This window comes from Ovis aries, chromosome 1, assembly GCF_016772045.2.
Source record: "Ovis aries strain OAR_USU_Benz2616 breed Rambouillet chromosome 1, ARS-UI_Ramb_v3.0, whole genome shotgun sequence".
NCBI lineage: Eukaryota > Metazoa > Chordata > Mammalia > Artiodactyla > Bovidae > Ovis > Ovis aries.
The window spans coordinates 127,122,262-127,146,546 of NC_056054.1; the positions used below are offsets into that span (position 1 = coordinate 127,122,262).

The following is a 24,285-nucleotide window of genomic DNA, read 5'->3' on the forward strand; positions in this document are numbered from 1 at the left end:
TAAGTTTTCTAGAGAAGATAAGAGTAATCAGCAGTTCTTTCATAAATAAAGCAGAGAAACTCTGGGTTGTATCCCAAGGCTCTCCCTGCAAAGGAATGTTAAAATTTACATACCAGAACAGTAAAACAATGCCTACTGAAGTTAAGTAGTTGAAGGCAATGGAATTAATGAATAGAGTCCTGGGGTGATCTAGTCACCCCTTAGCCCGTGGGGCCTTGATGTCTTCTTCTTAAGTGGCCAGAGTTCACTGGGCAAATGCTGTCATTGATACCAACATTGTCTCTTCCATTCTGAAATCAGCAAAGGGATCTTGAGGTAATGTCTTACATCAATGGGGCAGGATCTCTTTTTTCTCCATAGCTGCCTCAGTGCCCCCAAGGGTTTTTCCTTGACAACTACCAAACTGAAGTCCCAGGATCATCAATATTAGTTTCCTACCTAAAGAGAAAGAATCCTTCCTACACAGTTTGAACCCCTGGGGTTTCGAATAGCTTCAGGGCCTATTTTCTCAGCACTCTCTGCTGGCAGGTGTGTTTGTTTCCCTGCAGAAATCGAAGATATCCACCTATGAGAAGATGTGGGCTTTCATGAGTAGCAGGCAGCAGACTGCCCTGGTCAAAAACAGTGATGAGGGGATCCATCGAGTGCTCACCACTGACTATGCCCTGCTGATGGAGTCCACTAGCATCGAGTATGTGACGCAAAGAAACTGCAACCTCACCCAGATCGGGGGCCTCATTGACTCCAAAGGTTATGGAGTGGGAACGCCGATTGGTAAGAAAGACAAGGCAGTATCCAAAGTGACGAATGTTAATTACAAAGTATAGAAGGGAATGGACTCAGATATATCTACTCCACATTCTGAGAAAGTCTACAGTTCCCTCCATGGACTAATTAAAACGGAAATGCCCGTACAGATCATAGACACGTTTGAATTAAAGAGTCCAAGCTCTTCAATCTAATAAACTTTCAACTCATTATTTCTTTCAAGTTCTGCCACTGCATATATGTTTGAGGTCATAGATTTTATTATTTTACCCCAAATATTGTTTAACAATATCTTCCAAATTAGCACTCCTTACATTATGTTCTCCAATACATGCCTATATAGTTTTTTCCATATTAAATTTTACTAGAATACAGCAAAATTAACTAAGCATATAGATGACAAAGTTAAAGGGCTAGCGTTCCACGTAAGTAGAAAACAAAACTGTATCTATCAAAAGGAAGAGGTCAAAGATTAAATTATAATTTGCTCAGACAATATGCAGATTCAATCATTAATAATTATCTAAAATTTCCAAATAGTCTTTGTTGTTCAGTCACTAAGTTGTGTCCAACTCTTTGCCACCCCATGGACTGCAGCACACCAGGCTTCCCTGTCTTTCACTGTCTCCCAGAGTTTGCTCAAACTCATGTCCATTGAGTTGGCGAGACCATCCAACCATTTCATCCTCTGTTGCCCCCTTCTCCTTCTGCCTCAATCTTTCCCAGCATTCAGATCTTTTCCAGTGAATCAGTTCTTCATATCAGATAGCCAAAGTACTGAAGCTTCAGCATCAGTCCTTCCAATGAATATTCAGGGTTGATTTCCTTTAGAACTGAATGGTTGGATCCCCTTGCTGTCCAAGGCACTCTCAAGAGTCTTCTCCAGCACCACAGTTCAAAAGTATCATTTCTTCAGTGCTCAGCCTTCTTCATGGTCCAACTCCCACATTCGTAGATTACTACTGGAAAAACCATAGCTCTGTGTGGACTTTTCTTGGCAAAGTGATATCTCTGTTTTTAAGATGCTCTCTAGGTTTGTCATAGCTTTCATTCCAAGAAGCAAATGTCTTTTAAATTTTCTGGCTGCAGTCACCATCCACAGTGATGTTGGAGCCCAGGAAAATAAAATCTGTCACTGTTTCCACTTTTTCCCCATCTATTTGCCCAATAGTCCTGCCCTTGATTTTGTACCACTTCACAGTCTAAGGTTATTGTTACCTTGTAGGCATACAGACGCACACAGCTGAGTCTTCCTGCATGTCTGAGATCTGGAACTATATTCTGTATTCAAGGGCCAATGGCTTCCCTATAGAAAACTCACCTATTTCCCTCACTACAGAAACTGTATTGTGTAAGGTTCTGGTATGGTGGCAATCTGTTCTTCTCAAATGAGTCAGCAGCAATTTTCTGATAAGCATTCCAAAGAGGAGGAATTGGAGGCCATCTTAGACCACTTGTTTAGTCCAATAAGAAATCATAAGTTGCATCAGATAATTAAGGACCCAAGGTTGATTATTATTTATCTCTTTTGAAAAGGATTATCTGGTTCCCTCAACACTATACAGGGATCACAAACTCAGATGCTTACAGAGATCAAGCAGGCATAATTGAATAAAGCTTTGTGTGAAGAAGCCATAGGGAACAGTAGCAACCATGAAGAATTAGCCACTGCATGACTCATAAAGGGGTCAGCTGCCTTTCAGGTCAGTTGGTTGTGGGAATTCATACACAAAGTTGCCAAATCTTCTATTTCTCATGAAGAGAAAACAAGCAAACAGACTTCAGGCGAACTTTCCTGATGCTTTAAATTGGCAGCAAATTTATTTTTTCAAAAAGATTAAGTAGCCTGTATTCAATTTCTGATCTATACTAACTTGATTAACCAGATAAAGGTCAACTCTCTTCACCTTTTACTGTCAATACATAACCAGTTTGATTCCGTGCAATATATTTGGTGCTAGAAATATATGCAGAAAGACATTAACTATATTATTATTATTGTTATGCATGTCCTTTAAATAAATCAGCAGAATGATTGAGATAGGGAACAGGTGACTACCTTATTGCCCCTTTATTTATAATAACTTTTCCTGATGAAAATGCCAATATTCAAGTGAAGCGAACACTTTTTCCCAACTGGTTACCTCTCCTTAAACTGTGCTCTTCAGGGGACTCAGTGGGATAGTCAGATATTAATTAAAAGGATACTATGCTTCTTTTTTATTTGAAAAGCAATGCCTCACCTCTCTAAGCCTTGTCACCTCATTTTAGATAATGGGGTGGAAGAAGCTAGATTTTATTATATATATAATATATATATATTATATTTCATCACTGCAGGAGACCTGTGTTCGATCCCTGGGTCAGGAAGATCCCAAAGGAGGGAACGGCTTACCCACTTCAGTATTCTTGCCTGGAGAATTCCATGGACAGAGGAGCCTGGCAGGCTACATTCCATGGGGTCACAAAGACTCAGACAGGGCTGAACACACAGGGATCAAACCCAGTCCCTTGCACTGGCAGGTGGATTCTTACCCACTGACCACCAAGGAATCCAATGTAGCATTTTGAAAATGACTATGCCACCATGTGAAGGAGGCTGACCCTGTGATAATTATCACTGTATTTTATATAATATGATATAGATTTAAATGTTCCAATTTAGTCTAACTTTTGCCAACATCATGCAGCGTCTGACATACAAATTCCCAAATTGAGTTTTTCCCTTTCCCTCATGAAAAAAAAAAAAATACACACCAGGAATTTTTCATAGTGGTTATAAACCTGTCATGCTTTTAAAACAAAAACAATGAGGGAATAATTGGAACAGATGGCAGACCTCAGAGAGAATGCATCCATTGGGAATACAGCTGTTGGATAAATTTGTGAGATGTTTCTTCTATGATGAATTGACTCTTTAAGAAAGATCAGTTTGCTATTCAGGAAGATTCATGCGTGTACATATATTTTTTTTTCAAGTGACTTGTCATAAATCATTTCCAATGTCACTCAGTCCATGTAAGCAACAACAACTGAAGCTAAAATATATTCAAATATAAAAAATTCCCACATACTTCTGGTCTTGCCCTGGCTGGCTCACTCAAGGCTCCAAGTTCCTTCTCACAGTCAACAATGGGCAAAATCAGCTCAGTCATGACACAAAATTGAAAACTTTGTTTCTTACAGGCTCTCAGGACAGGGCTCTGGAAATGTTCCTCCTGAGGGATTTAAAATAAAACTTGAAGAGAATGAGAGCAGTTAAGGCTTAAACAGGTTACTAGGAAGCTGGAAATGACCTTCCTTGGAGACCAACTTTAAACAGAGATCCGATCTGATCTGTCTGAATTGTTTTAGGTACCATGCAGCCTGAAGGCAGAAGGAGAGCATCAGTCAATATTTACTGAGTGCCCACTGTGTATAGTGCCATGATTACTGCTGCAATTGTTACCCTATGATCATTCTCACATTCTTCAAACCACCTTTCCGTACATTCAAGTAAAGCTCTCATGATTCAAGTAAAGCTCTCATGATTCAAGTAAAGCTCATATACTATGAGTATGTTAAATGTGCTAATTTTGATACTAACCATTATTCTGGAGATGTTTAAACAAGCAGCCAATATCTTAATTTGGATTTTGTGAGTCATTTTCTCACCAGAAATCCACTTTTAACTGACAAGCCCAGAGAAGGCAATCGCAACCCACTCCAGTACTCTTGCCTGGAAAATCCCATGGACGGAGGAGCCTGGTAGGCTGCAGTCCATAGGGTCACCAAGAGTCGGACACAACTGAGCGACTTCACTTTCACTTTTCACTTTCATGCATTGGAGAAGGCAATGGCAACCCACTCCAGTGTTCTTGCCTGGAGAATCCCAGGGACAGGGGAGTCTGGTGGGCTGCCGTATATGGGGTCGCACATAGTCGGACATGACTGAAGCAACTTAGCAGCAGCAGCAGAAGCAACAACTGACAAGCCACAATCTAACCCCAAAACACTTTGATCTTTTTTTAAACATTTGCTTAAAACTTTTACTTTTGTATTGGGGTATAGCTGATTAACAATTTGTGATATTTTCAGGTGAACAGTGAAGGGACTCAGCCATACATATATATGCATCCATTCTCCCCCAAACTTCTCTCCCATCCAGACCACTACATAACATTGAGCAGAGTTCCCTGTGCTATACAGTAGGTCCTTTTGGTTGTCCATTTTCATATAGCAGTGTGTACACGACCATCCTAAATTCCCTAACTACTGCTTCCCACCATCCTTCCCCCCTTGGCAATTGTAAGTTCATTCTCTAAGCCTGTGAGTCTCTTTCTGTTTGTAAGTCAGTTCAATTATATCATTTCTTTTTAGATTACACATATGAAGGATGTCATATAGTATTTCTCCTTCTCTACATTTTGATTTTCTTTTAAACTTGATTTTGAGGTACTGACAATGACTTTAGGAAGTCTTGGAAGGGATAGAAAAAATGCTAAATGCCACAATATTAATCTTCTGCTTTTTTAACCATGCCTTAGAACATAAGATACATGTGAGAGAGGGGTAGGTAACATGGGGTGGGGGTGGTGGAGGGAGAAGCGTGAATGAATACAACACTAAGAAAGAGTCAGGAGAATTAAGTTCTTGACTCTGCCAGTAGCTATTATTTTCACCCATATTTTCACATCCTAATTTTCTTCAGTTCTAAAAATAAGTGGATTGGATAATATGGATTCTAAGATCTCTTCTTTCAATCCCAAAGAAAGGCAATGCCAAAGAATATTCAAACTACTCCACAATTGCACTCATCTCACATACTAGCCAAGTAATGCTCAAAATTCTCCAAGCCAGGCTTCAACAGTACGTGAACTAAGAACTTCCAGTTGTTCAAGCAGGATTTAGAAAAGGTAGAAGAACCAGAGATCAAATTGCCAACATCTGTTGAATCATAGATAAAACAAGAGAATTCCAGAAAAACATCTACTTCTGTATTATTGACTATGCCAAAGCCTTTGACTATGTGGATCACAATAAACTGTGGAAAATTCTGAGATGGGAATACCAGACCAACTTACCTGCCTCCTGAGAAACCTGTATGCAGGTCAAGAAGCAATAGTTAGAACCGGGCATGGAACAACAGACTGGTTCAAAATTAGGAAAGGAATATGTCAAGGCTGTATATTGTCACCCTGCTCATTGAACTTACATGCAGAGTATATCATGCGAAATGCCAGGCTGGATGAATCACAAGCTGGACTCAAGATTGCCAGGAGAAATATCAATAACCTCAGATATGCAGATGACACCACCCTTATGGCAGAAAGCAAAGAGGAACTGAAGAGCCTCTTGATGAAGGTGAAGCAGGAGAGTGAAAAAGCTGACTTAAAACTCAACATTCAGAAAACTACAATCATGGCAACCAGTCCCATCATTTCATGGTGAATAGATGGGGAAACAATGGAAACAGTGAGAGACTATTTTCTTCGGCTCCAAAATCAGTGCAGATAGTGACTGCAGCCATGAAATTAGGATGCTTGCTCCTTGGAAGAAAATCTATGACCAACCTAGACAGCATATTAAAAAGCAGAGACATTATTTTGCTAACAAAGGTTCATCTAGTCAAAGCTATGGTTTTTCTAGTAGTTATGTATGAATGTGAGAATTGGATCATGAAGAAAGCTGAGTGCAGAAAAATTGATGCTTTTGAACTATGGTGTTGGAGATGACTCTTGAGAGACCCTTGGACTGCAAGGAGACCTAACCAGTCAATTTTAAAGGAAATCAGTCCTGAATATTCACTGGAAGGACTGATGCTGAAGCTGAAGCTCCAATACTTTGGTCACCTGATGCGAAGAACTGACTCATTGGAAAAGACGCTGATGCTGGGAAAGACTGAAGGCAGGAGGAGAAGTGTAGGAGAAGGGAATGACAGAGGATGAGATGGTTGAATGGCATCACTAAGTCAACGGACATGAGTTTGAGCAAGTTCTTCCGGGTGTCAGTGATAGGGAGGCCTGGTGTGCTGCAGTCCATGGGGCCGCAAAGAGTCAGACATGACTGAGCAACTGAACTGAATTGACTGAAGCTCTCTTCTTGTTCTAAGAGGCCATATTTTCTTCTTCTTCTTCTTTTTTTTTTTTTTCATTTTTCTTTTTCCACCAAGAAGAATGTTAAAGTTTACAGAAAGACCTAGAGTGTACTACTTTCTTACTGAGTAGAATAAAAAGCTTACAAAAACTCTTAGCACCCAAGGAAAAATTTAATAAAGAAATTTTACACTCTTTTTTTATCTCTTCCTTTATTCTGATTAACATAGGTATCCAGTATTGGGCAAGCTGTGGCTGCAGCAAGATGATATTGATGCTCTCTACTCATAAGAGAATTAAAAGTCCAATGGCATTGCTAGAAGATAGAGTATAAATAATATCAATAAAGTACTTGCAAACTTTCTAAATCTAGCTGTGTTTTGTGAGACCTTTGAATTATTCAAAACCTACTTTTAATAGTATCTTAATAAGTGTATTAGTCAGTATGAACTAATTACTCTGCAAGTCTGTAATGGCCAAGGCAGTAAATACTTATTTCTTAACTTTGTTATCATCCAATAGCAGACTGAGAGAGGGATTCTGATTCATTCAGTCATCCTGGGACCCAAGCCCTTTCTAACCAGTGGTTCCACTATCCCTAGTGTCTTAAAATTGTTTCCTCCTTGCTGAGTATTTGAGGAAAGAGAGGGAGAGAGTAGAGGTTCATGTTGGGAGGACTCATGAGACAGGACTGGGAATAGTCATACAGCACTTTAGCTCCCAGTGGCTAGAAATTGGTCAGTCACCACAAGGCATTGTAAAGGAGACTAGGAAATGTCTAGCTACTCCCATAGGAAGAAGAAATGGCACAGGTGATCATCGAGACAAGCTGTCATAATATTAGACATCCAAAAGCCTAGAAAAAATGGAATTGAAATGATGAAATTCTCTAATGTGGGTAAAGATTCATAGGAAACTCACCAGAAACAACAGGATGTCATGGAATTCCCAGCTCAGCTGTTCCTAATTTAAAAGGAACTATCTGGGTAATAGCTCATCTCAGCATGTCAGCTTTGTCCTTTCCAATTATTTAGATCCTTCAAAATATAGTATTGTCCCTGCCCTTTGTTGGCCAATTTGTAGACTGAGGTTTTTCCAATAGCTGTGAGTAGTTACCTCTAAGACAGTTGTAAGTTACCTGTAAGTAACCTCTAAGATGATAACCCTTCTTTGCATCTTCTTCAACCTTTTGGTAACCAATATCCAAATATCCTCACTTACAGGCTCTCCTTACCGGGATAAAATTACTATTGCTATTCTTCAATTACAAGAAGAGGGGAAACTCCATATGATGAAAGAAAAATGGTGGCGGGGAAATGGCTGTCCAGAAGAAGACAACAAAGAAGCCAGTGCTCTGGGAGTAGAAAATATTGGGGGCATCTTCATTGTTCTGGCTGCTGGATTGGTTCTTTCTGTATTTGTAGCCATTGGAGAATTTATTTACAAATCCCGAAAGAACAACGATATTGAACAGGTGAGTCATCTCTTTCTAAGATGGGTTAGTTTGGGGTTTGTGCTATCTGTCTTAAGCTTAGGGGTATTAAGGATGCTTCCCCTTTTCGTAATAGTCTATTGAATCCGATGCCAAGAAGAGCCATTTTTGAATTAGAGCAAAGAGCTCTTGAATCCCTGCCAGGTGCTGCTGGCAGTGTATGCCCGTCATTTATTAATGAGAAGAAGGAAGCACCTTATACACTAAATCCAATTAGCACTTTTTGAAATGACAGTACAGAAATTTCAGCCTCGGTAATTTCCTCAACAGTTGTTTGCTCTTAAGATAGAAACCCTAGATAGAGCAAGGAAGAAATAAATCCCAAATTAGAAAAGTTATAAAAAAAAAAAAACCTTTGAGAGAAATGTTAGCATCTCCTTAGTTTCAGGACTGAGCACATGCACTAATGCAAAGCAGTCTATATAAAGATATAAATGCAATATTTTGAAACTGAACATTACCTCTATCAAAGTATGTTTTGCAAAAGAATAGTTCACAAAAAATGATAAATACAGGATGACAATAAAATATGAAAATTTTTATTTTTCCAAATTAGGATTATGGTTGGTTTTTCAACAGTCAACCCTTTTTGCCTGTTAATTTTAGCTTTGATGAAAAATCACACCAAGAATTTACCCTATTCTTAATTAGAGGATGGTGATTAAAGATAATTCCTTCATAAACCTATGAGAATAAACTGAACACATAGCTCATGCCCATTGTAGAGCATCTGGTACCCAGTGAATTTAAAAATAGTTAGAATTTTGAAACTATGCACTATTAATGACAGTGCTAATTTAAGTATCAACTATCAATGTCTTAAAATCCTTAACAACTTTAGAACACAGGGCTCTACATTTCCATTTTGCTCTGGGCCTTCCAAATAATGTACCCAGTTCTGATTAATAATCTGAGTTCCACTTTCTTTAAGTGGAAACATCTCCAAAGATGAGGATGATTGATTATAACCTAGTTTCATCATGAAAATTTTCCCGAAATTACAAGGCAATTGTGAGAACATTAAGCACCACTTTCCTAGACCTTGTTAGAGAAAACTGTCCTTAACTAAAAGGGAGAATGGACTGATCTGCTTTGTTTTAACTTTCAATTTGCTCTTGAGGTGTCTTGTTTTATGCAACTAATTTGAAAATTAAAAGCTTGTATATGTTATGCTTTAATGTGCTTCTCATAATTGTCATTTGATTTAAATTTTCATTTAAACACTCATTTTTTTGCTTCTGATTTATTCATTTTTTCTATATTTTTCTCATTTCTTTTGCATGCAAGGCTTTTTGTTTCTTTTATGGACTGCAATGTAAGCAAACCCATCCAACCAACTCCACTTCTGGAACCACTTTATCTACGGATTTAGAATGTGGCAAATTAATTCGAGAGGAGAAAGGGATTCGGACACAGTCCTCAATTCACACTGTGTAATCATTTTTTTTAAAAAAAGAAGGTGTACCTCAGTAGAAACTGTTTCTGCTAATTAGTGTTGTTGATGCTATCTGTGTCTACTAAACATAAATAGCCATAACCCTTACCCTTGTATTAAGATAGCAAAACTCATGTACTCTGAACATTGAATTCAATGCACTAGAAACACATGTGCATTTGATGTTGAAACAGAGGTGTGTTAGATGTATACAGACTCCAAAATATGTGCATTTGCAGCAATTTGCTATACCATTGAGAGAATGGTAATCTTAGTTGTATTTTCATGTATTAAGATTAAGCAACTTTTTCCTCATACAAAAGTAGGTTCAGCCATTCAGCAGTGCAAAGCATGAAAACAAATTGTTATCTTGTGGCAGTCTTTTCATCTTTGTGAAACTTTTCTCCTCTTTCTTTCTCCCTGTACCATATGCTCTGTAAAGCCATACTTTCCAACTATCTAAAGCCCCATCTTTTCATAACTTCTTAACAATGTTAATTTTTAATTCAAATTGAGTCTACTATTTGAAATGTATCATTAATACAGAGATTCAAAGATGTGTTAGATTTTAAAGATACAAAAAAGAGACTTAGAAAATGAAAACTAAACTTGAAACCTCAGATACCACAGAGGAAGAGCATTGGCTTCCCTGGTGGCTCAGAGGGTAAAGCATCTGCCTGCAATGCGGGAGACCTGGGTTCAATCCTTGGGTGGGGAAGATTCCCCAGGAGAAGGAAATGGCAACCAGCTCCAGTATTCTTGCCTGGAAAACCCGATGGATGGAGAAGCATGGTGGGCTATAGTCCATGGACTGGCAAAGAGTCAGACACGACTGGGCAGCTTCACTTTCACTTTCAGGAAGACATAACATAGTCAAAGATGATCCCTGAGTAGGGATCTTTCAAGTAACATTTATTTGTAGAAATTGACAGTCTTCTGTAGGTTCAGATAGATAGTATGTTCAGTCTTTAAGGAACTGTGATTTTTCAAGCTATAGATTATTTTTTGCAACCTCCGAGCAAATTCCTAAGCTAGAAATTAATGCCTAGCCTCTTGTATTTTCCGCTCACTCGGCCTCTTTCTTTGCACTGATGAACATCTTTTCACAAGATGTTATTTTATTCCCACCCTACTCATCCAGGATAGAATGGTTGTTTTTGTAGCAATCTTTCTGAGCCTTGCTGCTTTCACACTCATTTCTCTGGATCCTTTGCCATTTTCAATTCCTTCCAAGTATACTAGGGAGAAGGACAAGGAGAAGAAAATAGAGAAAAAAGAATTTCCACTATACGTTAGTTACAGATCTCTATAAATTTATTTTCCATCTGCATTCAAATGCTGTAAGTAATTTTCGCTCTAACTGAGCATGGTGACATAGAAAGCCAACAACATACTTAATTTGTTGTGACAAAAGCTGCTTGCTGTCCCTCTGAGCTTGTTTCCTCTTCACAATGACTAGGGGATTTGAAGATGCTTTTCATCTTCCCTCAATACAGGATCCATCTGTCTTTCTTTTCCTTAATGGGGTTACCTTTTGACATGTGATGTGATCCCCCAAAATATATTTCTCAGAAGTAGACATAGGCCATCTGTGCAATCATGTACCTTTTTGCCTTCTCTTTGCTTAGCTTTAAATGGGTTCCAATTTTTGAATCGCAAGTCTCTTCAATCAACTCTGTATTTCTCTAGTAAAGCATGTTCAGGAAAGTTGACTCTTGCCCTGATTGTTTCTCAGTCTTGGTTTCTTCTTTAAATAAATATACCTTTAAGAAAATATCCATAAATTACACTAAGATTTATTAGTATTTATTTAGGTAAAAGCAACATACTGTTTGCCCTAAGTCAGAGTTCACATCCTCATAATAATAATTAAAAAATCAAATATTGGGATAAACATTATATAATTCATAATTCATTGATTCTATATATAGAAACCACAAATTACATAAATTTATTTTCCCAAGGAAAATATATAATAAACCAAAAATGCTACTCAAAAAGTTCAAGGGTTATATATGAGGTATAGATGATCAGGATTAATGGCAACAAAACTTACCTTTCTATACAGAGTATCATTTAAAAGTATGATTCAGAGGTTTGGATAAAATTAATATTTATGTACTACTTCACACTGTAAATAGCTTCCCAGGTGGCCCTAGTGGCAAAGAACCCATCTGCCAATGTAGGAGACCTGAGAGACACAGGTTCGATCCCTGGGTTGGAAAGATCCCCTGGAAGAAGACATGGCAACCCACTCCAGTGTTCTTGCCTGGAGAATCCCAGGGCCGGGGGAGCCTGGTGGGCTGCCATCTATGGGGTCACACAGAGTCGGACACAACTGAAGTGACTTAGCAGCAGCAGCAGCAGTGTTAGTTTAATCCTTTCCACAATTTTATTTCAGCTTTACTAACAGTTGACTCTGAAATAGACATGAGACAGTGACCCAGAGTCCTACAAGAGACTCTTAAAACAGTCTCTTGGAAGAGAATTTTCTAAAGCAGCCAAACTTAGGTTCAGGTTCTAGTGGAGCCACATACTGAATGTCTTTAGACAAGTAACTGAATTTCTCACAGCCTTGGTTTCTTATATGTAATAGGGGGGTATAGTTTCTAGGTCATATGGTTGTGTTAAAGGCATGTTTGTGAAAATGGCTTTCATTAGCCAAATCTCAAATTAGATTTTCATGGTTGAGTAACCAGTTGAACACCAGGAAAAATGTCCCTTTACTACATAACATTTCAGTATGTTTAATATGTTAGGATGCATTGAGAATTTGCAACAAGTTGGAAAAGTATCCAGCACTTCCCAAACCTGTAGTGACCTAAAGCATACTCTTATGTCTACAATAGGCACTCAGGTTGTTGCCGTTTCTCGATTCTAGAGGTAGGATCGTTAATTCCAAGCAAGATATATTTAGCATTAAATATTTAATAAACCCTCTCTAGAGAGGAAGAAACTGTGCACATCTTGGGGGTAGAAATGCCATTATATTCAAATGATGATCTTCCTGTTTAGCTGTAAGTGGTAGGATACTCAAGACACTCAGGTAGGTAAGTTTCCTGCTCTGTCTCGTGACTTGTCCCTCTCTTGAGAAACTGCCCTTCATTTCAGACCCTGGTTTCTTACCTTCTTCTCTATCTCCTTTCATACCTGCTCTCAGACAACCAATTCTGCCATCGAGTAAATAACCAATAAGCCCACAATGACTCCAGGAGAGGTCATTGCATTCATTTTAAGTGAATTTAGGAAAAAAAAAAAAAGAGAGAGAGAGAGAGAGAGAACTTGAACATACAAGAAAATTTTCAATCTCTATTTTTCATGTCGCCGGTTTTTAGACTTCAGTGTACATCAGAATCACCTGGGGAAATTATTTAAAATACAGAGTATATAGTTTGTACCTCCAGAGATTCCTCCACAGTGAAAATAGCCCAGGAATTGGAATTTTTAACTAAATCTGATCATGAATGCTTAAAAGTAGTTGTACACATTAGTTTACATAAAAATAGCTCAAATGCAGCAGTTTTTTCTAAAATTAGACCATGTACATGACTTTTCTTTCAAATCATCTTCAAAACAAGGATCGTTTTTTAGAGTATTCTTCTTATGTGAATTTTTTTCTCAACAATCCAAAATACAGTTGTTTTACTTAAAAGTAGTTGGTAAGCATGAGTTTTTATTAAAATTTATTTGAATATAGCAGTGTGACTTCAAATTAGACAGGAAATGTGAGTTTTTACTAACATTGGCAGATTATCTGTGGATTATACTCTGAGAAGGGCTTCTCAGGTGGCACTAGTGGTAAAGAATCCACCTGTCAATGAAGCAGACACAGACAGGAAGATCCCCTGGAGCAGGAAATGGCAACCCTCTCCAATATTCTTGTCTGGAACATCCCATGGACAGAGGAGCTTGGTGGACTACAGTCCATGGATCACAAAAGAGTCAGACACAACTGAACAACTGAACACAAACAAGATACCCTGAGAAACATTGTTTAAAGTTAGGAAGCGAGCAGGAACTATGGAGCATGTAATGTTGTCTAATTTATTTCTTAACAAGCTTGTGTAGCCTCAATACAAGCTTTTACCTTTTGCAATAAGGCAAAAAAATAAAGCTTGTTTTGTTTCAGACTAAAATTATAAATTTAATTATTTTAAAGCTTTTCCAGCAAAATTGGAACTAGCCAAGGAATACATGGTGGATAGAGACTGTGACTTTAGGAAAATCAGCTAGGTTATATGACTGTAAACCTATCCAAGGAAAATTATTTCCAAATACCTCAGTGCATTTGCCACACATTATCTTATGTTCTATATGAGCCATCTGGGCAAAGCAGCAAAATAATGAATCCCAATTAGTTTCCAAACCCATGACCCTTACGCTCTAAGGTCTATTTCCTAGTAAGCAATTTAAAAGCAGCCTGAACAGCCTTGAAAAGCAAAAGGGAAACAAAGCATTCTTACTTCTTGTACTATTTTCTGCACATCTAACTGTGCCAAATGGCATTATTAATTAACTCTTATAGATAATGAAAAATTTCTGCTCGACGCTGCAGTTTTAGTTTGCCTTTAGGAGCCATCTCATTATGCTTCTCACAGTTATAGAATTTTATGTCCAGATGCACAGGCATATTAAAATCATTTTTGCTTTCTAAATCTTCTCCACAGAGACTGGTATCATGGAAAGTGGGATTCTCCCTTAAGTTTTCAAAGAAATTCTATTTGTAAAGAGAAGGGCATTCTTGTGGTAGAAAACCAACGATACAAATATGTTATGTGGTTTCCATACCCTGCAGAATCTAAGCTTCATCCTTGTCAGCCCAAATATGGCTAATTGGCCACACTGCTCTGCAATGCATTTCCACATCACAATGTATACGTCCAGATATACACACAAAAACAATGAGTAAAACCTGAGTGATGTAATGAAGCCACTGTAGTTCTCCTTAGTGATTATAATTTTAAATTTAGCTTAGCCAGAATTTTCTTTCTTTTTTTCAACCGGAGTGGTCAGACTTCAAATACTCAGGTTTTTCAACTTCAAATAAGGTTTTCCTGATCACTTAGTCTTTACCAAACATAAGAGCTGAAAAACACTACTGTCTATAGATAACCTAACACAATTTGGTAATTTTGTTTTCTCACTGAAATTTGGCACATTATCAGATGCTTCCAAGCCATCCTTGACTTTATTTCTTCTATAGTCTGATTAATTTACTTAGCAAGCGATTTGGAGAAGTCTCTCTAATCAGGTTATTTCTGTTAATTGTGCAAAGAAGCTTTTCTTTGCCTGGAAACCCAAACATTCATTAATTAACAGAGAGGCCAAGAAGCAATTAGCATCCATTTAGAAATAACTTTTCCAGTGTACAGGTTGACACTACCATGTAAATCAACCCCTGAAAGACATCTGTGGCCCAAAGGAAAGGTGACTTGGGAACCACAAGCCAAGAATTCAGGTCCCTGGACCTCTGCTGAATCACTATGTCTGTAGGCAAGGCATTGTATAATACTTCCCTCCTCCTCAACTTGGTCATCTGTCGAATGAGGGGGTTGCAGTTAAATCTCTCTTCCAACCATGGCATTTTTTAAATTCTCTTAGAAAGTGGGAAGAAAATTAAAGTGTAGAAGCAGAGGAGAAAAAAGCTTGGAGAATATATATGTGTGTATACATATATACGCATATATACATATATGTGTGTATACATATGTGCACGCATGCACGTGTGTTCAGTTGTGTTCAACTCTTCACGACCCCATGGACTGTAAACGGCCAAGTTCCACTGTCCATGGGATTTCCCAGTCAAGAATACTGGAGTGAGTTGCCATTTCCTACTCTAGGGGATCTTCCCAACGCAGGGATTGAACCCACCTCTCCTCCAGTTCCTACATTGGATTCTTTATGATTTGCACCACCTGGGAAGCCTGTATATGCATGCGCACATATGTATACACATCAACATATTTATATATAAATATATATTATATCAGTTCAGTCACTCAGTTGTGTCTGACTCTTTGCATCCCCGTGGACTGCAGCACACCAGGCCTCCCTGTCCATCACCAATTCCCAGAGCTCAAACTCATGTCCATTGAGTCAGTGATACCATTCAACCATCTCATCCTCTATCATCTCCTTCTCTTCCTGCCTTCAACATTTCCCAGCATTGGGGTCTTTTCTAAAGAGTCAGTTCTTCGCATCAGGTGGCCAAAGTATTAGAGCTTCAGCCTTGGCATCAGTCCTTCTAATGAATATTCAGGATTGATTTTTTAGGATTGACTGACTTGATATAATAAATATTACATATATATGTACATATATTTATTAAGTTGTGTAGTTATGTTGAACATGTTGAATTCTTGTCATAAACAGAATTACTTTGCCTTTTCAATACTTGGGGTAGAGTGCTTGGTTCTGGATATAGAAAACAATAGCTATCATGGCATTATAGAGTGAGAGGGTTCTCATCAAATAAATCATAAATGAGTCATTAAAAATACAATAAAGATTATAGAAGTAGAATCATTTTTTTACTTTGGTGAGACTATAGACTAGGCATAAAAAAGGGGGGAAAAAGGAAAATAAAGGAATTGTACCTAGGGAGTTATTCAAAGTTATGGAACTGATTACAGCCTCAATCCCAATTCTAGAAAGAAGAAGTTCAGGGGGCTGCAATGCCCAGGAAAGTCTCTAATCTTTAAGTGAAACTTAAGTAATTCTGCTAAAGAGACACAAAGGGAAGCAAAGGAAAGGCTGATGTGCTTCTTTCTTTTTACACTGATTTTATCCCTACCTTCCTTCACCATCAACATCAAGGTTTTTATATGCGTTTCTCCCAAACTAGAGATGACTCAAGATCTTATGTTTTCAATTTTACATGGATTTTACAAACTTGGAGAATAGACAAAAATCTTAAATATGATGGCTTTTGATCTCAAGATCTAGGTGTTTGGTTGATTGAATTAGTTGTTTGAATTCAAAAAGTCTAGCTCTTAATTAGCAAAAACTAAAACCCAGAGGGTCAAGGTTGAGATCCATGGGGTCGCAAAGAGTGGGACACAACTGAGCAAATGAACAATGTCAAGGTTGAGGAAATATGCATAATACATACTTTTCTACCTCTTTTCCCAATCCCTGACCAGTTCTTGACCACTAGGAAAGACAAAACTGGAGGGAAATCATTACCTTTAAATGCTATTCAAATCCCTGAGAAGGGCTCTCATGATCATCCCTGAGTGAAGCCCCAGCTTGGAGCGACAGAAAAGTAGAAACATTGGAAAATCTCAGGGGAATCCCGAACAGAAAGTGTCATTGTTGGGTTCATGGTATGTAACGCAGGAGGTGGGCAGACTTGTAGAGAAATCATACATCCAAAAGTATGGCAAAATATGAATGTCTAGGCAGTGAGCCTAAAAGTGCATTCAGAGTCCTGCTTAACCTCAGAGCATGCCAGGGCAAGCATCCAAAAATCCATGGCCCTTCCCAACCAGGAGCCTTGTGGAAGGCCTGAGAGAACCAGTGGATCAGGAGACTTGAGGTTGGAGTGGAAACAATTCTATACGTAGTCCTGATATGGAGACCACAGTGGGAACACAGGGGATCTCAGAGAACGTGGCAGAGATAGAGAGCAGCAGCCATGCTCTGTTTTAAACCATGCTCTGGCAGGCCCAGTCATATATGATGGATCCAGAAGGCTCTAAACATTTACAACTCCAAGTACCTTCTTTTTTCTCCTTTGAAACACCTGACTATTGTAATTAATAGCTTCAAAGACAGCAATGGCTTCTATAGATCCATACAAGTTCATTTAAGAACTCAAAGCTGCAACTTTGACTATTTTTTTCCCCCTGTGTCAACCCTACCCTGAGGGCAATGTATATGAAAGCTCTTGCTTTAGAAGTAGAAAAAAAGAGGCTGAGATATAGAAGAACTGGTAAAAGCACATAGATTAGTATCAAAATGTTCTGCCTTGGTGCTAACTTCGTATTTCAAAACTTTCTATGAAATCATCACTAATGTTAGAGGGAAATAAACTTCCCTATATCCTGAGACAGGGTTCCCCAGTCCCTGGGCCACACAGCAAGATTAAGTTGGGGGCAAGCAAGCGAAACTGCCTCTGTCTCTCGTATTGCAGGCGAATTCTTTACCAGCTGAGCCACAAGGGGAGCCCATCTGTATTTACAGCCACTCCCTACTTTTTGCATTGCCGCCTGAGTTTCACCTCCTGTCAGATCAGCAGCAGTATTAGATTAGCATGAACCCTGCTGTGAACTCTGCTTGTGAGGACTCTAGGTTGTGTGCCCTAGAATCAACCCTCACCCAATTTTTCTTGGAAAAAAAAGTCTTCCATGAAACCAGTCTCTGGTGCAAAAATGGCTGGGAATGGCTGCCCTAAGAGCTTGGGGATTGTGGACAGTCACACCAAGTAAAAAGAGAGAGAGAAGAAATGACATCCCACACTATACTTACATTTAATGTAATGGAAGGAACAAAAAATTCTAAATAAAATCCTTAAATAAAAATGAACCCAAGAAAGATGATTTGTGTGTGTTTGGTGCCATCAAGTAACCCTGTGTCCCCCATGGATATATATATATATTTTAGTTTAAAGGCCTTGGATAAGAAACAAGGAATTCCAGAGCATGCCTTCATGCAAGAAATTCAAAGCTTAAATTTAGAATCTGAGAGAGCTAAAATGTCAGCAGAAAGCCTCAGGTCTGGGAACATAAATGAAATACAGAAGAAAAATGGTAAAAGGACATAAAGATGGTGAAAATATGGCATTAAAGGAGCTAGGAAACATGAGCTATTGGCATCTATGTGCTACAGACAAAGCAAGAGAAGACAGGCCTCTAGGGGCTGGCACCTATGAAGAGCCAGTTTAAAGCATAAAAAATGCAATGAAGCAGTCTGTGAAAGCAGTAGCTGCTGAGTCACAGGTGAGGAGAAGGGTGGGGGCCACACTTTCACATTTTCATTCAGTGTTGAAATGTCCTCCACTTGAGAGTTTTGGTGCAAACTCAAAGGAGAACCAACTTCCTCATGAGCTTCAGGGCACAATTCATCATAACCACTATTATGGAAGCTACCGTGGTGACTCTCAACCTCACAGATCTGTTTTTGTTTTTGCTTTTAACTCCAAGGATGGTCACATAAAAGAGGACCCAGGGTTTCCGAACAAACTCGGAAAACTGATAAAACCAGAATGGTGATGCTCAAATTTTGAGTTCTAGGACACAGGAACTGCACACAAAGACAGTGCATGTATTTTTCCTCTAAGACTCTCCTCCCTGTACTTAGTGTGGAATAATTGAAGCCTGATCTCTGTTCTCAAATCATCAATTATCTTGAGAAGTAAAACACTTGTGCAGATAGGCAACCAGACTTTCCAAAACCTTAAGATAGCAAGCTCATGAGCAGGAGTCTTCTGTTATGTTCCTTGAAAAACTTCTGGACTCTAGGTCCAGAACATATTGAACATAGTAGGTTTACATCCACACAAGACCTTGAGAGTTTAATAATATTAAAGGATGTGAATTCTTAGTCCTTCTTGTTAAGAAAAATATTACTGAGACACTGCCTCTGCTGATCGAGAAAATAATAACAATAGTAGTAATAATCACATTATTTCTCAGCAAAGTATTCCCTACTATATCTCCTGATATTCTATATTTTTCTAAGAATGGTTTTACAGCAAGACTTCAAATCGCAGCTTGCCTTTAAGTTAAAGCCTATATATAAAATTAAAGATTCCTGTAGCAGTAAAATGACTTTAATATTACCGATATCATTCTCTTCTTCTAAGCATAAGGTGAAAATTTACTACACAGTGTTACAGATTACTTCAAGTGTCATTGAATAAGGAGTCTAATAAATTAAAGGGAGAAAACTATACAAAATGTAAAACCTATATTATATTATTGGGTAGGCCCGACCTTCTAAAAAATAATGTGTCAGAAAAACCCTTGAAGTTATGTATTCAAAGTAGTTCCCCTAAACAGTACTAAAGAATGAAAGCACTGAATGCATAAAAATGGAATATATAATGAGAAATCAACCTGATATTCACATCCTGATGCCAAGTTTGCAACCAATATGAAAGCCTGTCCCAGATGGCTTAGGCTGGGTTCTTTCAATATTGTAAACAAAAATCAAATTCAGGCACACAACTTTTCCTATGATGTAAAAAACATTCCCCACCTTAGGTTTTTGTTTTAATGTTTTCCTGAGGCATTTTATTTTAGTTACAAAAGGAGAGCTTAATCAGCTCCTCCCAATCCTTGCAGGAGGTATTTGCAATAATAGGATAAAGGTGTCAGGAGAGGATAATTTATGTTCAGACGCACACTGAGGTGAAGTGAAAGGCGTCCAGTCATCTGCAATTCTTTGCAACCCCATGGAGTACACAGTCCATGGAATTCTCCAGGCCAGAATACTGGAGTGAGTAGCCTTCCCCTCCTCCAGCAGATCTTCCAGACGCAGGAATCAAACCATGGTCCCCTGCACTGCAAGCGGATTCTTTACCAATTGAGCTATCAGGGAAGCTGTACCAAGAAATCAATTATCGGGGTTAATCCAAAGAAGTTGCCATGTAGTCAGCAATTATAAAGAGAAACAAGCCAGAAAAGAAGGTAAAACAAGGCAGGAGAAGGGAAGGAAAGGGGAGTTGATGGGAACACACCATGCATACTGAAGAAGTGTATGGGGAATGACTTTCTGCAAAATAGAGCAGTATCTCCTTTTTAAAAAACTTGGGATGTAGTTGCTTTACAATGTCTTATTGATTTCTGCTGTACAACAATGTAAATCGACTATATGTATACATATATCCTCTCCCTCTTGAGCCTCCCTCCTATCCTACCCTGCCCCACTCCACCCCTCTAGGTCATCACAGAGCACTGAACTGAACTCCCTATGCTCTACAGCACGGAGAAGGCAATGGCACCCCACTCCAGCACTCTTGCCTGGGAAATCCCGTGGACGGAGGAGCCTGGTGGGCTGCACTCCATGGGGTCGCTAAGAGTCGGACACGACTGAGCGACTTCACTTTCACTTTTCACTTTCATGCATTGGAGAAGGAAATGGCAACCCACTCCAGTGTTCTTGCCAGGAGAATCCTAGGGATGGGGGAGCCTGGTGGGCTGCCGTCTATGGGGTCGCACAGAGTCGGACACTACTGAAGCGACTTAGCAGCAGCAGCAGTAGTAGTAGTAGTAGTATGCGATACAGCAATCTCACTAGTATCTGTTTTACCCATAGCAGTGTATGTATGCCAATTCTACTCTTCCAATTCGTCCCACCATCCTCATCACCCCCTTGGTCCACAAGTCTGTTCTCTGCATCTCTATTCCTGCTCTGCAAATATGTTCATCTGTACATTTGGGTCCCTATTCTTTTAAAGCTACAAAAGCTAATGTTCAGTTCAGTTCAGTCACTCAGTCGTGTCCAACTATTTGTGACCCCATGAATCGCAGCACGCCAGGCCTCCCTGTCTATCATCAACTCCCGGAGTTCACTCAGACTCACGTTCATCGAGTCAGTGATGCCATCCAGCCATCTCATCCTCTGTTGTCCCCTTCTCCTCCAGCCCCCAATCCCTACCAGCATCAGGGTCTTTTCCAATGAGTCAACTCTTCACATGAGGTGGCCAAAGGATTGGAGTTTCAGGTTTAGCATCAGTTCTTCCAGTGAAAACCCAGGACTGATCTCCTTTGGATGGTCTGGTTGAATCTCCTTGCAGTCCAAGGAACTCTCAAGGGTCTTCTCCAACACCACAGTTCAAAAGCATCAGTTCTTCGGCACTCAGCTTTCTTCACAGTCCAACTCTCACATCCATATATGACCACTGGAAAATCCATAGCCCTGACTAGATGGACCTTTGTTGGCAAAGTAATGTCTCTGCTTTTCAATATGCTATCTAGGTTGGTCATCACTTTCCTTCCAAGGAGTAAGCATCTTTTAATTTCATGGCTGCAATCACCATTTGCAGTGATTTTGGAGCCCCCCAAAATAAAGTCTGACACTGTTTCCACTCTTTCCCCATCTATTTCCCATGAAGTGATGAGACCAGATGCCATGATCTTCGTTTTCTGAATGTTGAGCTTTAAGCCAACTTTTTCTCTTCTTTCACTTTCATCAAGAGACTTTTTAGTTCCTCTTCACTTTCTCCATAAGGGTGGTGTCATCTGCACAGCTGAGGTTATTGATATTTCTCCCAGCAATCTTGATTCCAGCTTGTGCTTCTTCCAGCACAGTGTTTCTCATGATGTACCCTGCATATAAGTTAAATAAGCAGGGTGACAATATATAGCCTTGACATACTCCTTTTCCTATTTGGAACCAGTCTGTTGTTCCATGTCCAGTTCTAACTGTTGCTTCCTGATCTGCATACAGATTTCTCAAGAGGCAGGTCAGGTGGTCTGGTATTCCCACCTCTTTCAGAATTTTCCACAGTTTATTGTGATCCACACAGTCAAAGGCTTTGGCATAGTCAATAAAGCAGAAATAGAGGTTTTTCTGGGACTCTCCTCCTTTTTCCATGATCCAGAAGATGTTGGCAATTTGATCTCTGGTTCCTCTGCCTTTTCTAAAACCAACTTGAACATCTGGAAGTTCACGGTTCACGTCCTGCTGAAGCCTGGCTTGGAGAATTTTGAGCTTTACTTTACTAGTGTGTGAGATGAGTTCAATTGCGCAGTAGTTTGAGCATTCTTTTTCATTGCCTTTCTTTGGGATTGGAATGAAAAGTGACTTTTTCCAGTCCTGTGACCACTGCTGAGTTTTCCAAATTTTCTGGCATAGTGAGTGCAGCACTTTCACAGCATCATCTTTCAGGATTTGAAATAGCTCAACTGGAATTCCATCACCTCCACTAGCTTTGTTCGTAGTGATGCTTTAAAGGCCCACTTGACTTCACATTCCAGGATGTCTGGCTTTAGGTGAGTGATCACACCATCGTGATTATCTGGGTCATGAAGCTCTTTTTTGTACAGGTCTTCTGTGTATTCTTGCCACCTTTTCTTAATATCTTCTGCTTCTGTTAGGTCCATACCATTTCAGCCCTTTATTGAGCCCTTCTTTGCATGAAATGTTCCCTTTGTATAGTGCTAGTTGAAGTTTCAGCTGAAGTCTCTAATAGACTAAATTCTATTTCTCAGTTTCCTTTCTTCTACAAGAGAAACCTCACACACACACACACACACACACACACACACACACACGCACACCACTTTATCTTTGGATAGAGTGAGGAGCAGCATGATAGCAGTACTATCATTGATTACTATACAAATTCATTTATCAGTGAATTTTCCCATCAAACATACCATCATAGTGATTCATTGTAAATGGAGGCCCATAAGCACAAAGATGATTACACGTTTTAAATGACGAGAGCTGCAGTTAGTTTCCATTTCCTTCTTATAGATGAGCACCTATCTATGAACAAGATACAAGCTGTCATAATAACCTGTTACTACATAAATACCAAAGTATGTTATGGGCTGGGTAAAACAAGTAATAATAGGCATTGAAAATTCTATACTTTAAACATGTACAGAACCTACTAAACTAAAACACTGTTTATAAAATATTCAAAGGAATTAGTGCAAAGAAGGATGTGTGAAAGCTAAAACTGAAGAAATATCAACTTTTTTCACTGTTTCTCTGCTTCACATACACACACACACACACACACAAATAGATGATAGATAGATAGATGATAGATGATTGCTGTTGTTCAGTCGCTCAGTAGTGTCCTTTATAACACCATGGACTGTAGCACACCAGGCTTCCCTGTTCCTCACCATCTCTCAGAGTTTGCCCAAGTTCATGTCCATTGAACTGGTGATGCCATCCAACCATCTCATCCTCTGTCATCCCTTTCTCCTCCTGCCTTCAGTCTTACTCAGCGTCAGAGTCTTTTCCAGTGATTCAACTTTTGGCATCAGGTGGTCAAAGTACTGGGGCTTCAGCTTCAGCCTCAGTCCTTCCAATGAATATTCAGGGTTGATTTCCTTTTGACTGGTTTGATCACTTTATTGTCCAAAAGACTCTACATACATTCATAGATAGACAGATACATAGATCAGTAAGTGCCATAGACTTAAAATATTTTCAGTGATGAATAACTTTTTATTTTAAAGGCACAGTAATTACTTTGTGCCAGGTATTGTCCCTGAGTGTTTAACGTATGTCAGGTTAATGATTCTCGTATTAGCTCTATGACAAGGATTCCTCAGGGGGAATATTTTTATTTGCTAAAAGCTAAGAAATAAATTCACCACATTTGCAGAAAAAAAGAGAGGATTCTACTATTATTTTCAGTTTATAGATAAGAAAACTGAGTCAGAGAAAATAATCACCTGTCCAGTAAGCTTAAACTTCAATTCCAGCATTCTGACGCCAGGAGCCAACTCACAATTATAATTCATGGTCATCTACGTAGATCCATTAAAAACATGAATTCCATCTACCAGAGAAAAATGGGACAGCCCAGGATCCAAGCTAACTGGGGT

At 39.0% G+C, this 24,285-nt stretch overlaps 1 protein-coding gene across 6 annotated transcripts in view; it reads left to right on the forward strand.

Annotated features, from left to right (window-relative positions):
• The window catches only part of GRIK1 (glutamate ionotropic receptor kainate type subunit 1), a 467,772-nt gene that overhangs the window by 439,823 nt on the left and 3,664 nt on the right, over positions 1–24,285 (forward strand). For 4 of the 6 annotated variants that reach the window (XM_042229760.2, XM_042229778.2, XM_027978475.3 and 1 more), the window contains 2 exons: positions 549–774; positions 8,066–8,316. In XM_042229760.2, coding sequence (XP_042085694.1) covers positions 549–774; positions 8,066–8,316 — 477 coding nt within the window. Of the gene's footprint in view, positions 1–548; positions 775–8,065; positions 8,317–9,621; positions 16,302–24,285 lie in introns of those variants that run through there. The other 2 variants (XM_042229785.2, XM_060403828.1) reach the window with 1 other exon arrangement.